The sequence below is a fragment of the Sesamum indicum genome, linkage group LG7 (genome assembly GCF_000512975.1).
Source record: "Sesamum indicum cultivar Zhongzhi No. 13 linkage group LG7, S_indicum_v1.0, whole genome shotgun sequence".
In the NCBI taxonomy this organism is placed as follows: domain Eukaryota; kingdom Viridiplantae; phylum Streptophyta; class Magnoliopsida; order Lamiales; family Pedaliaceae; genus Sesamum; species Sesamum indicum.
The window spans coordinates 6,704,063-6,718,290 of NC_026151.1; the positions used below are offsets into that span (position 1 = coordinate 6,704,063).

The 14,228-nt window shown below is 37.1% G+C and overlaps 1 protein-coding gene across 3 annotated transcripts; it reads right to left on the reverse strand.

Annotated features, from left to right (window-relative positions):
• On the reverse strand, positions 9,481–13,472 carry LOC105166450 (actin-related protein 6). 3 transcript variants are annotated; one of them, XM_020695500.1, is made up of 9 exons: positions 13,268–13,472; positions 12,365–13,142; positions 11,051–11,267; positions 10,909–10,972; positions 10,575–10,659; positions 10,419–10,469; positions 10,281–10,343; positions 10,052–10,197; positions 9,481–9,603 (listed from the first exon to the last, which is right to left on the reverse strand). In XM_020695500.1, the coding sequence occupies exons 2-8, from the start codon at positions 13,054–13,056 to the stop codon at positions 10,068–10,070; spliced, it is 1,302 nt and encodes a 433-aa protein (XP_020551159.1). In that variant the 5' UTR covers positions 13,057–13,142; positions 13,268–13,472; the 3' UTR covers positions 9,481–9,603; positions 10,052–10,067. The 3 variants fall into 3 exon arrangements, with proteins under 3 accessions (XP_020551159.1, XP_020551158.1, XP_011084107.1); XM_020695499.1 differs by having other exon boundaries at positions 13,247–13,472; XM_011085805.2 differs by having other exon boundaries at positions 12,365–13,472.

The following is a 14,228-nucleotide window of genomic DNA, read 5'->3' on the forward strand; positions in this document are numbered from 1 at the left end:
TATTTTTATTCCCTCTCCCCCCATACCCGGTCTTCCCCTTCCCTAGCCATTCAAGAAATCGTGTCTCTTGTACATGTAGGGGAGAGAACAACAGATCTACCTTCGTTATTGGCTAGATTAAATGAGGCCCCCTATGACTACTGGTGGTTTTTGACGAGAGGTTATTAGGGTACTTGTGGCTCCTCAAACGGAACCTTTAGGGGATTTTTTGGGTATCTCTTTATTTTTTATTTGTTGGTACATATTTTTTCTTGTGCATTGTTGGGGTGCTAACTTCTTTTTTAATTTTAGCAGAAAACATCATGTTCAGCAAAACTCATGAGTGATCAGGTCTTGGTAGGTCATGCTGGAGGGACTGCTACTCCAAGATCTTCGAAGGGGACCCCCGCCTCAAATGAGTCAAAGGGTAAGCGCCCTCTTCCTCATTCTCTCCGGGTCCAGTAGCTAAGAGTTATTCTAAAAGGCTTCGTATAGGTTCCATGGGGACTCCCCCTTCACGTTCTTCATCTGTGCCTCCTCATGTCCTCTCCTCCAAAGAAGAGGTGGAGACTTCCCCTAGATCCTCACGTCCTTCTGATTGCCTTCACAATCGTCAATCCTTAGCAAGAAAGGGGGAGAAATCCCTTAGTGGCTGACTTGAGAAGGGGAGTTTTATCTCCTAGGAATAACCAACTTCTGGCCCCCTTTCTGAAGGAGAAACTTAAGGGGATGGGAGTTTATTATTTGTTCAAAGTATTGTTTCCTTGATATGTTTATTCTCTTTATGAAACGATATTTTGAAGCTCCATGTTTTCTGCAGGTGGCCTCTGTGTATAGAGAGCTTTCTTCTATTCCTCCAACCAACGCCCAGATGTGAAAGTTGGAGGTTAAAGTGGAATGCCTAGGGAATGAAAATGCTAAATTGAGGGAGGCGAAGAAGGAAGCCACAAGCCACTGCCAACAATTAGAGAAAGACTTTAGGAAGTTGTAGAAGGAGGTGGCCGTTAAAAGGGCGATGTAGAAGGCAGTATTGGATTTTCCCAATTAAGAGGAAAGCAAGAACTACTTAGAGGCTTATTGGGAGAGCCACTTTAAGGAGTTTAAGAAGTTTGAGGGGTATCAGCAAGAGGTGGTCAAGATAGCGGGACCCACTTCGAATATGACTTACAACCTGTAGGGACCAGTTTCAGGCTCAGAGGTTCCCCCTTCAGGAGAGGAGCCTATCTTCCTTGATCTTCCTACAGCTTTGTACAAATGTGCTTGATCCCTCTGCAAAGCCTTCCATTCCCAGGGATGGAAGCCCTGCCCTAGACTCAGGTTGATTTCCTCCTTTATCCTCCACTTATACTTCCTTTATGTTTTATACTGACTCTACAAGGTTTTGCAGAAGGAGATTTAGACCATTTACTAGGGGAGGTTGAGGCAGAGTGAGGAGTCCCTCTAATGAAACAACAATTGATTCTACAGCAGGGGATCTCCAAGGTGAAGGTGCCCCTGAATCAATCGAAGAAGATGCCTCATTGGCTGTCGATGTTGATCCTCCTGCCACTTATGTGATTGTTGTTGATGTCCCTCTTGACAAGGAGAAAGGAAGACCCCGCCTGTGGGAGAAAAATGATGATGCTGTTTGATTGGCTCTTTATGGATGTTGGCTGAAAATACTTTTAAGTTTCTTGATCTGTTTTTTCCCCCATTCGGAATGGGGATGAGACAATTTACATTTCTTTGCTTGTTGGGTGCTTCTTTTGCTCCACCCCTTGTCATGGTTTTAGGCTAGGGGCCAAAATTTTGATGCCTTTAGTTTTTTGCTTCACTTTGTGCTTGATGTTCGTCATTATGCTTACACCGCCTTCTTCAAATGATGGAATCCTTAGGCTTAGTTTAAAGTGACACAACGTGTGAGGGGCTTATCCTGGGGGATGCTTCCTTTGCCCTTCTTGTGGGAGGTCCCCTTGAGCTTTCTTGTTGGATGCCTCATTTGTCTTTCCTGTATCTAAGTATTCAAGCATGAAGTTATTGTCCATATTATATCATGAAATGTACTTATGCAAGAGGGAATGGATGATAGGCGTACGAGGGCTTAAAATGGAAGTCCTGGAGGCTCCCTTGATGATGGAGGATTATATGAATTTTGGCAGAGCTTACTCCTATGTTATTTTTGTGTCTTGCCTCAAGAAATACAATAAAACATACCTTTCATGGGGGATGCCCCCAACAGGAAAATTCTTCATGGAATAGCCGTCCATCAATGGTGATATGACTTTTGATGTCTGCAAGTATAGACTTTTTTAGGGTGCCCTTTAGGAGGACTTTTGTTAGAGGATGTCCTTTAGGAAGACATTTCTAAAGAGGGTCCTTCAGAAGGACTCATTAGAGGTTGTCCTTCGGAAGGACATTTTTAGAGGGGGTCCTTCAGGAGGACTCATTGGAGGATGTCCTTCGTGAGGACATTTTTAGAGGGAGTTCCTCAAGAGGACTTATTGGAGGATGTCCTTCAAAAGGACATTTTTAGATGGAATCCCTCAAGAGTACTTATTGGGAGGATGTCTTTCGGAAGGACATTTTTAGAGAGAGTACTTCAAGAGAACTTATTGGAGGATGTCATTCGAGAGAATATTTTTAGAGGGAGTCCCTCAAGAGGACTTTTTGGAGGATGTCTTTCGTGAGGACATTTTTAGAGGGATCCTTTAAGAGGACTTACTGGAGGATTCTTTGAACGCAAAGGGGACGCCCTTCTTCATGCATAGTATTTCTTCAGGTTGTGTATATTCCAAGGACGTGATAGTGGACGTCCCTCAAGATCCTCTAAATCATATGCTCCTCGTCTATTACTCCTATGACTTTAAAGGGTCCTTCCCAAGTGGGGTCTAATTTTTCCACTGATTTCAATGTGTCCACCCATCTTAATACCAAATTTCCCCCCCAAAAACTTTATATTTTTACTTTTCTGTTGTGGGCATTAATCATAGTGTTCTTGTATCTTTCAATGTGAGAAAAGCTTTTTCTCTCAATTATTCAATAAGATCCAGATTTTTTTTTAACAATTCCTTATTGTTTTCTTCAAAAAAATGCAAAATTTTGTGGGAGGGTACCCCCAGTGATGATCGCCTCAGTTCCATAAACCATAGTAAGGGACTTTGTCCTATAGACCCTCAAGGGGTTGTGCAATATGCCCATAGGACACTAGTTAATTCTTTTGTTCAATTTTCACCAACTCGTTCTAATCTTCTCTTAATTCCTTGAATGAGGATTTGATCGGTAATCTCCACTTGCCCGTTGGATTGGGGGTGTGCCACTTATGTGAATCTTTATGTGATATATAGTTCTTTAGACCAATCTTGTATTTTATGGCCTTTGAACTGTCGGCCATTGTCTGAGATTATTTGATCTTCCAACCACTTGATCTTCGAGGAATAAGTACTTGTAAAAATATATCGTAATGAGAAATTGAGATAGAAATAAGAAATTCGTGAGAGAAATATAATTATAATGCCAGTAGATAGTTGCAGCAAGAGCAAAGTAGCAATTTTTTTATTATTGAAGGTGTCCCCGTTGGGGGATGATGCCCGTAATTATAGAGGGGGCATCCCCCTCCATAAGAACTCTACACGTTACCTGTATTTTCAGAAAAAGGAGCAAAATACCTGTGAATAAAGCATGATTTCATCTCATTTTTAGTTGATCAGCATGTCTTTGCTTGGGAGAGGATTTCTTTTACATGAGGACTCCAATTCTATAGGAGGTCCTTCTAGGTCAAGGAGTCCTCAATTTTGGGGACGTCTCCCTTCTCCTGGGTTGGGCTTGGAGGACATATCTGTGGTCTGGCAAGCCTTTTACAGGGTTTTCATCTTGGGTCGAGTCTGGTAATCCTCCAGTGGGCCATCTTCATCATGGGCTGATGATCCTGGCTTGGACTTCATGACCTCTTTAGGGCCAAGTGCTTTTAGGTCGCACACATCAATGCATATGTATGTATATCCTATCTTAACTATCATAATTCGACGTTTCATTTCATTTCAGTGAAAAAATTGGAAATAAATGAACTTGGTTTAGATTTTCTTTTAATATCGGATCGATTGTGAGATAAACGTATAATGATGATAGTTCATGTAATGAGTAAAACGTGCTAGGCAAACGAGAATATTTAATAATTATAGTTGATATTATATATTTTTCTTGAAAGTAATAAATCGGTTGAGATATTGTTTTATGAGATGAGATGCATTTTCCTACAACCAACCATATATTTTGTTAACAAATGTGTCACATTCTATAGATGTGCATAATTTTTAAAAATATTTAAAATAGAATATTTATATAAATGATATTATTTATTTTTGTAGAGGTAAAAATTACCTAAATCCATATGTATATGTAAGATAGTAAATAATATAAATATTTTGATTTATAAAACAAAGATTTATAAAAGAAGATAATTTGTAAATTGGAGACATAAAAAAATATATATGAGGGGAAAGGAAAAATAAAAACCTACCAAAGGGTAGTTATGGAAGATCAAAATGAGTTGGAAAATTAATAATTAATTTAATTTTTTTAAAAATAGACCGAAATTATTTTGAACATCAAGAAAATTATCTCCGATAATATATAGTATAGATTTCACATATATTAACACTCGACCAATATCTTATTTTTCTTAATCCAACATCAGCAACAACGATGCCTTGAGAGTTATAATATGATTAAACTCAAATATAGGTAGAAACAAATGCATAATTTTTAAATACTTATTCAAAATTATTAACTCATATATATAAATAAACTACATATATGGGAGCTCCAACTATACCAACTCCATAAATCATTTTATAGATTTTTTTTATATAGAGCAATATTTACATAATTATATTAATATTTTAATAAATTAAATAGTGTATTAAGTAATACGACAAAAAAATATTATAACAAATTAGAATACCCCACGACCTCCGGAGTCATTGACCTGCGGGTCGTACAAAAGTTGTTACAAGCATAAGAAGAAACGCAGTAAAATGGTACAAGGACTCTAGCAAGTGTAATGCGACTTAACAGGCAGAAGATGTGAGCAAGCCAACACGCTTCTTTTATCAGTTGTCAATAAAATGGGGAAAAAATGTATAACTGTATTTTGAAAAGTCGGCTAAAATCTCATTTTTATTTTAAGAATTAGCTAAAAACATTCATGCGTTTTGTAAAACACAGCAACAAACACTCATTCCATTAGTAATTAACGAAAAGTGTATTACATGCGCTCTTTGTGCATGTGGGGGTTATTTTTAACTGTTTTTTACCTTTTTTCTTAGGTATTTTTTACTAAAATGCCCTTTTTATTTTTATTTTATTTTTATATAATTTAAATTGAAATATTAAGTTATATTTAATTTATTTAATATTAAATATTAAATTACATTATATTTAAATTCAAATAATTTTATAATTGTTAATTGTTAAATCTAAAATTATTTTTAATTAATTAAAATATATGTTTAATTTAATTAATTACTCTTAATTACCTAAAATATTTTAATTATTATAATTATTTTAAAATATTTAATTATTGTAATTATTTAAAATATTCTTAATTAACTAAAATATATTTTAATTAATATAATTTAAATTAATTAAAAAATTAAAAAAATTCAAAAAGCGAGCAATTGGTGGTGGTCCGCGATCGGAAAATTGAGATCTATGCATAGAGATGATGAAAATCGGTAGGAGGGGGCTCATTCGATTCGCAAGGAGGAGGCGAAGCGATTGGTGGTGGTCCACGACCGTAGGTCGCTCTGATGACGACGAATCGACGACAGAAAGCTTGTGGTTGTGGTGGTAGCCCAACGTTTATGGTTGATGAAATCCCAAATTATTTGAGGGAATATGTTCGCCTCATCAAGGAGAGTCGAATGGTATGTGGTGTGGTAGGAAACTCGCAGTGACGGCACTGAAATTTTAGAGAGAAGGTGGCGACGAAATGTTAGACGAAACAGCAAATTTCAAAAGGGTCGTGGCGGCGTGTGCGGAGGAATTTCAGGACGCGTACCATGGCTGGACCAGTCGTGAAACAGCGAGTCGAACGAGGTGGTCGTGATGGGAGACACACCGACGCAGTTTTCCAGCGACCGGCCGATGGCGGCAGGGTTAAGGGGGTGGGGGTGGGGTGGGGTAGTTATTTTATATATATATAATAATAATAATAATATATTTTTAAATTTTAAATTATTTATATATAATATAAGTTAAATAATTTATTGAATTTAGATCTTTCATTTTTTAAAAATCTAATGGTTTGTGATTAATTGATTAGACTTAATGGTCTATATTTGGTCAAAAAAGATCCCCATCTGAATGTGAAGGTCCCTCACCATCCCCATCTGAAAAGTGGATGTGAAGGTCCCTCACCATCCCCATCTGAATCCCTTTTCTCATCTAATTCCCTGTCATTATCCACCACATCAACTTCTTCACTAGACTCCCCATCCTCTTCATCACTATCATTTTCCCCTTCCACCCTCCCACTTTCCCTTTCAACCCCCACATTTTCACCACCAACTTCTAATTCACCCTCAACTCCCTCATAATCGCTATCTACCAAGTCATCTCCCTCAACACCCTCACCCTCACCTTCAGCACCCACACCCTCACCTTCAGCACCCTCACCTTCATTCACTTCAGCCCCCAAAAAAGTAAAGGGCTCCTCACCCCCTTCACCCATTTCAGTTTCAGCAACCCCTGTCCCCTCCTCAACAGCCCCTTCACCCACCATAACTTCAACATAAATCATCATCTCTCTATCATTCTTCCTAATTCTCCTCCATGCCCTCATCATATCATTATTATCAATCAACAACTTAAAGCCTTTATTCACAATTATGTAAAATGCCCTATCCTTCCCTAACCCAAGACTATCACAAAACAGGTTTAGAGTTTCAATATTGATCTCTTGGGGTGATACATAATCGTATTTAGACACCCTACCCCCCACATACACAGCTTCAGGTATATGTCTAGCCACACCATTATAATGTAGAGATAGTGTTATGGAATCAGTGTCGGGGTCTGTTTAAAACAAAAAAAAAACACAAAGCAACAAAAGCAGGTTCAGTTGTAGGGGACCACACCATTAAAAATATAAAACAAACAAATAAAAGCACCATGCTCGACAGTTGGCCGACAATGACAAAACACAAATAATAAAAAACCCGACAAGGGTCCACAAAATAGATAATAAACAAAAATAACCCGGCAAGGGTCCACATAAACAACAATTAACAAAACCCGGCAATGGTCAATTTATCTCTATAAAAAACGAGGAGTGAAAATGGAGAATACTTACGGTATTGAGGAGGAGGCATATTCATATGCCTATCCTGCCGAACGAACACCATTTTCGCTCCAAAGTGGCTTGATCTTGTTCGTCTTCACAAATGGTGGGGAGTAGATAGGTCTTCGCAGCTTGGGTTCGAAGGAGATTAGGGAAATTAGGGCTCGAGTTCGAAAGAATTGGGTGAATTAGGAATCGGGTTTGAAGGAGTTAGGGCGCGGGTTTGAAAGAATTAGGAGAATTAGGGAAAATCTTTGCCAGATGTTGTGTTTAAATCCTAGTCAGCAGCTGACGTGGATTAAAAATCCACGTCAGTCGTTTTTTTTTTTTAATTTACACCTATGCGCCACATATGCGCCACGTCAGTTTTTTCAGCCAATCAGGATCGAGCCCCCAATTTTAAAAGTCACATGCATCGCATGTGACTTTTTCCGGCGACCCACAAAATTTTCCGGCGAAATTTGGACTGAAATTGCGAATTTTTCAGTTTTACGGGACCAAATTGAAACCCTAGATACTTACGGGACTAAAACGAAAATGGCCTATAACTGTGGGACGAAAATTGTCTTTTGCCCTAAAAAATAATATATATTAAGTAAGGAGTATAACGGTCATTTTTTAAAAAAATGAATACGATTAGTTAGATTTAATTGAGAAGGGGCGATTAAGCTACATTGAATAAACACATAAAATTTTTTAACCTATTTTTAAAATAGAAAAAAAAATTTAGCGAAGAATTTTGTACATTTTGTCCCTATAAAATGCGATACACAAAAGGACACCGTATAAACCTCATTAGATAAATACTTAGTAGTAATGTCACTAACAACCCCTTGCAGAATTGGGCCAAAATTGTCCACACTCAGACCCACCCTAACAAGTTTATTTGTTTGTTGATTTTATAAGAATCCCGCCTCCGCCTCCGTCTTATGTGTTACATCCAAGTTTTTTTAATTATTTCATTTTTTATTTTTTTTATTGTCAATTTAAAATAAAATTTAATTTTTAATTTCAGGTTCAAATTTAATTTGATGGTATAGATAAAATATATACTTACACCACGATACTAATTTTTAAATTGATCAAAAATGGCTTTATATATTTTTAACCAACCCTACTCAAATTCTTCTTCTCATCTAATTATTATCTGTCTATACTAATATGAAAATTTCACCCACACTTATTTATAAATGTGATGTGGGTCAATTTATATATTTTATTTTTATTTATAACATATTTTAAAACTTAAACAATTATTTATTATATGCACGCAAAGAAGACGTATCATAACAACTAGTATATAATTACACGTAGACCTCCTGTGATTGGAAAATTACATCTAGCCCATGAAGCTTGCTTCTGCCCAACAAATAAATCTCTCCAAAATTATCTAAATTTATTGATATTAATAAAAAAAAAATTGAATGAAAATTAATATTTACCCTCGAATGACTTATTAATGACTTATTGCAAATCAAATCATATTTCTCAAAGAAGTATGAGAGTAATTTGATCATAAAGAAATTCATTTGATCTATAATAAATTAGTGCTAAATCAATCGAGGATAAATATAATTTTTTTTTTTAATTTTTTATTGATATCAACACATTCGATGAATTTTAACTAACAGAGGAACTTATTTGTTATATAAAAACAAACCTCAGAGGTGCTAGATATAATTTTCCAAACCCACAAGAAATCTAAGTGTAATTACACCAAACCCCAAGAAAGAGGAGTATAATTATTCCTTACATGTATAGCTAGATTTAAGTTTAGACTTTAGATTAGTGTTTTATTTATTATTCATTTATTGTTTATTTTAAATTTAATGTGCCATAATAAATTAATTTTCTGGTAAAATAAATAAGATTTCACAACAGGAAACAAACGCTTGTGGATTCATACTTTTATATATAGAAATAAAGAAAGTGGGTTGGTGGAAAAGTAAAGATATTTGATGAAAACTGAAATGCACACAAGATGGAGAAATCTTACACTCCATTCTTATTCACTGAAAAGCTTTAGAGAAGAAAAGAACAGACGGCCGTTTGGCCTAAAATCAAGTCGAGTCACAATGAGCATAACAACAATCTCAGAATGCAAATCCAACAACTCAAGAAAATCAATGCAGGTGGAATAGAAGGAAAAGTAGTACAGTAATAATGCCCTTTTTCTGCACTCCTCGACTCCCATCTTTAGATGGGCTCCTGATTGCTTTCAGGCTTCGAGCTCGCATCCGGGATCAGTTAATCAGTAATCAATATGGCTTTTAGACCTCATAGAGAAAGAGACTTGGAGATCTCAACTGGCACAGAAAGATAGTATTTCTTGAATAAAGTAAAAGTAATTTCCTAATGGATATAGAAAGCACATCTTTCATTCAGAGCTTTCCCCCTATCCCTGTGCTCCGGTCAAGAACGGTGAAAGCTACGCTTACCCCATTCTTTGCCTCAAACCGGAGGACAATGGAGTGAACAGCAGATAGAGAAGAGGGAAAAGGGAATTAAGAAAGATTTACAGATTACTTCTTTAATAGTGTACTTCCATAAGAAGTTTAGTCTTTGCAATCTTGTTGTACATCATAAATTAGTACTTATTCTAAATAAGCAAGGATACTTAGCGCAGGCTATATTTGTCTTTCACAATGGGAACAAGCACATGTTTTTTATACTCCCATACAAGTATAGAGTACATGTATGAAGTCAATCCACAAGAAGGGGAGGTGAGAAGGAAAAGGATCCCTTCAGCATTACCTTAAAAGATCTGCTACTAGTGCAAGAATCTCCTGCGACACCTAGCAGATCCCAGCTCCTCGTACTCAGCCTTGGTTACACACATTGCTTCAAAATCAGGACTAGATGCTAAAAGTGATCCTCCTCGCCAAACGCCTAAAATTGGACTGTGGAAGCAAGCAAATAAGTATCAATGAGGAGTAAAAATAAAATCTTCAGAAGAAAGTTTTCAGATGAAAGAAGATCTAACTCTTCTTGAGCTGTTATCTTCACTTGGAATTCATCCGGGACAAGAGGTCTAAGCTCTTTTTCTCTGGTGACATGAAAGTATTAGTAGTAGACAAAGCTGCAAGAGAAAGAAACTGTGAACGAAGAGAATGATGCTTACAGTCTTTCAGCAAATCGAGGAAATAATGTGCTTCCACCAGTCAAAATAATACTGCACAACAAAGATTAATGAGGATTAGAGTAGATTCAGAGGATAATTTAGGTCCAACCATAATTAGAGCAGACGTATCTACAGCTGACATTCCAAGATCATCACCTTTCATATAGCACCGGGTGGAGATGAGGATGGCAAGAATTTACAGATCGAACAATGCATTCCGCAAGTCCTGCCTGGTTCATTCCTACATAACATTTCCACAACCTATCTAAATCAGCATAACGACCGTTACAATAAATTTTACACCTGAGGGTACTTAACTTCATGAGCTAGTAACACACGCACAAGAAGAGGTCGCAAACTGCTGCGTGCTTAATATGAAATTATAAGATCCAATATCAAATATAATTCATGGCAAAGATTTTAACTGAGACCTGTCTAGGAGTAAAAGAAGAAAATAGGAAACCATTTGAATATGGACTGGTATACAAACCCAAATCAGCTGGTCGAAATATCATCTCAGGAACAAGGAACCGCTCATTTGTCAAGGTAAATTCCTGCAGGATAGGTAAACTGCTATAAGTTGGAAACTCCAAAAGGGCAATGAACAATTTAACTAGATGGAACAGTAATACATTTTTTGTCAGGTCAACGCTTCTCCTGTCCTGGGGTTTGTCGTTGACAACCTGCTGCTCCACATACTCCTTTTCTCCGGCTGGGGAAGAAGGATCACTGGCATCCAAGGCCAAGTATCTGTTTGCTTCATTGGGATCTTTCACAAAACCCTTCATATAAGTGACACCATCAGGAAGCACGTAAGTGCACCTAAACATATTGTCTTTTCCAGGTTTCCTGAAACTCATTTTCAAGGGAACTAAGCAAAATATTTACAAGAAAATAGCAGTTCCGAAGGCATAAAAGCACAATGCAGTGCATATATGACAGTTCGCATTGGTATTATAAAGTTATACTTTGATCTGCATAACTATGGAGGACAAGATAGTGAAAGTTTACATACATGATATGTAATCTTCAGCAACATATGCAGCGATATTGTCAGGCTGTCAGCATTCTAGACTGTTAACAACTTCACCAAGCATAATTGCAAGGTATGATTTACTGTACCATTTATAATGTCTCCTTAAATGTCTAAACCATAGATTAAAAGCACCTACAACTACGACATGATTTCCATCATATAATTATGTAGAAGGAAGGCTCAGAGTCAAATCTACAACATAACCAAACAACTAAAAGAGTTGCAGATAAAATACATGACAACAATATAAGTGGTCGATAATTCTTATTTAATCAAGAATACAAGATATTCAATGCCATACTTGGAAATACTTTTCAGACTAACTTCATAAGTGCCTGTCAATCACAAGCATCCTACAAGCATAAACTGCCACAGAATGATAAAGCTAAGAAATTTTCTATTTTTCTATAACTCTATATGAGTAAGATTAAGCACGAACCAATTGCATCCATACCCACACCATCTTTCCCTTCTTTCAGTGGTTAACAGCACAATACCAGGTGTGAATTATTGTAGTACTTGAAGTAACATTTTTTATGTATTGCAAATATGCCTTACAAAATTAGATTCTAGCATTTCACCATTCTAGCAGTCAGCTTTAAATTGTCTGTCCAAGTATACTCATTACAATAGTAGCAGGTTCGAAAAGAAACATGAACGCCGTATTAGTTTCCACAAGACAATAGTATACTCCATTATTTAAGTGACTGGCTAAGCCAAGTTTACATTTCCAGTCTCTTGCAGAAAATCTGCTTTTGGTTGGTTTTGTAATTACAAAACACTCAATCATCGAATATTAGCCCATATCACAGAATGAAAATTCCAAAAACAAAGCAGCAAAATATCCCAAGTAAATCCAATAATACCAGAACCCAAAAAGATGATATGAAACAAGATATGGAACATGCACCTCGCAATCTTCAGGTCTCTCTGCACATCAAGAGAAACAAAGCAAAGTTTCTCCTTCACATCATCCATTATAAAACTCTCATCCATCACATTCACACTCCTATAACTCACCAACTCCTTGAGGTAATTCGTCAATGCCTTTCCCCCAAGATCCATCCTTTTCACTCCATAGTTCAACGTGAAATTCTGAAAAACCGGAGCGGCATGGGTAAAACTAAAACCGCAGTCCACCACCAAGCTACACTGGGCTTTGGAAACCAAGCCATACGGCCTCCTCGAGGCTTCGTATAAATGCACCAGGGATGGCGAATCGGACACGAAAAGGGCTTTGAAATTAAAGTCTTCGAAGATGATTTCATCAACGGAACGTTGAATAGATGGAAGCGTGAAGAGGGGTTCGGTGAGGAGAAGGGAGGTGTTGGGCGGGTGGACTTTGAGGATGGTAGTGAATAGGTGGGCCCAAAGGGACGACTGGAGGTCGGGATTGATGAGATGGCCGCGGTCGAATGGGCGTCGAAGGGTGGCCGAGGTCAGGTCTTCAGTAGGGGAGAGAAGTTGGTCGGCAAGAAGCCATTTCTTGGAGGAGGAGGGGCGAGCAGTGCAGTTGGGAACTACGCATGTTGGGTCGCGCTCGCCGCCGAAGCCGGCTTTCAAGAGGCCGCCGCCGTTGTCCAACACCACCACGTTAGACATTATTGGTGTTTACTGTCTTTTGATTGAAGCGGACCAAAAACAAAGCTGACTCGGTAAGAAGACGACTATGCCATTGTAATAGCAAACTACATCAGAGAAAGGGGAAGACGAGAAACAAGAAAGCAGGATTAGCAATTTGATCAGGCAGTGACCACTTGCGTGGTGATGATGAAAGAGAGACTGCTCCTACCAAAGGAAAGCAATCGGAAACCTTTGAAGGCGGATTCAGGATGCTTCATCGGTGCGGGCCACGTCGTGCTCGCGACTGCCCAAAGAAGGAGAAACTTTCTGCTCTTATTGCTGGGGATGAGCAAGCTGAAGCTGTAGCTGAACCCTCCAGGGTCAATCAAATTGAATCATCACAAAATTCAAAATTGGAGCGTCAATTCCAATTACATACATCTTTTTGGTGGAGTTCATAATACTATTATCAATTAGAATAATTTACGGGTGGATTTGGTTGGACTAAAAATATAAGATATTTAGCCCCCTTTAGAAAAAACCTAATTGGTAATATATATCCTGTATCTAATTGAAAAGCATTTTATTTGTGTCTTCAATTTATTGATGTGTTAATTTATTTTTTTTTTGAAATTGATAATTACTTGTTATGAAATTTCATAATTATCTTTTGGTAGTTCTTTATAAGAAATAATTTATTCGTTTACAATATCACATAAATATTGTTTATATTTTTCCCAAAAATAAAAATGATGGTGGGAAGAATTATCCAATATGTGCAAATCCAAATCTTTAAATCAAGACCAAAGAAGGTTTGAGATTAGGGGTGGCAAAATGGGTTGAGACCCATGGATCCAATTCAACCCAACTAATTTTGAGTTTGATTGGACTTGGTTATATTTTAAAATGAATTTATATGAGTTAGAGTTAAATAAAATTATATTTTATATGAGTTGGATATGAGTTAATAATGAGTTGGATATGAATTTTAAGGGGTTCAACTCACAAATTATAATAACAAAAAAACTAAAAGAACGCACCAATTCCTCTTTTCTCATATACACACATTCTTTCACATCTCTCTCCCTTCACACAAATACACTCACAACTTGGTTCATATACACACGCATACACACACACACACACTCACATCTCTTTCTCACACATAATCCTCTTTCTCCCCACACACACACACAATAAAAAAAGAATAC

Excerpts from the sequence above, each read along its gene's own strand:
- LOC105166450 (XM_020695500.1), bottom strand. The coding sequence starts at position 13,056 with ATGTCTAACGTGGTGGTGTTGGACAACGGCGGCGGCCTCTTGAAAGCC. Across the intron at positions 10,660-10,908 it reads ATTTCGACCAGCTGATTTGG|GAATGAACCAGGCAGGACTT; the intron begins GTTTGTATACCA and ends AATGTTATGTAG. Across the intron at positions 10,344-10,418 it reads CCTCGATTTGCTGAAAGACT|AGAAAAAGAGCTTAGACCTC; the intron begins GTAAGCATCATT and ends TCATGTCACCAG.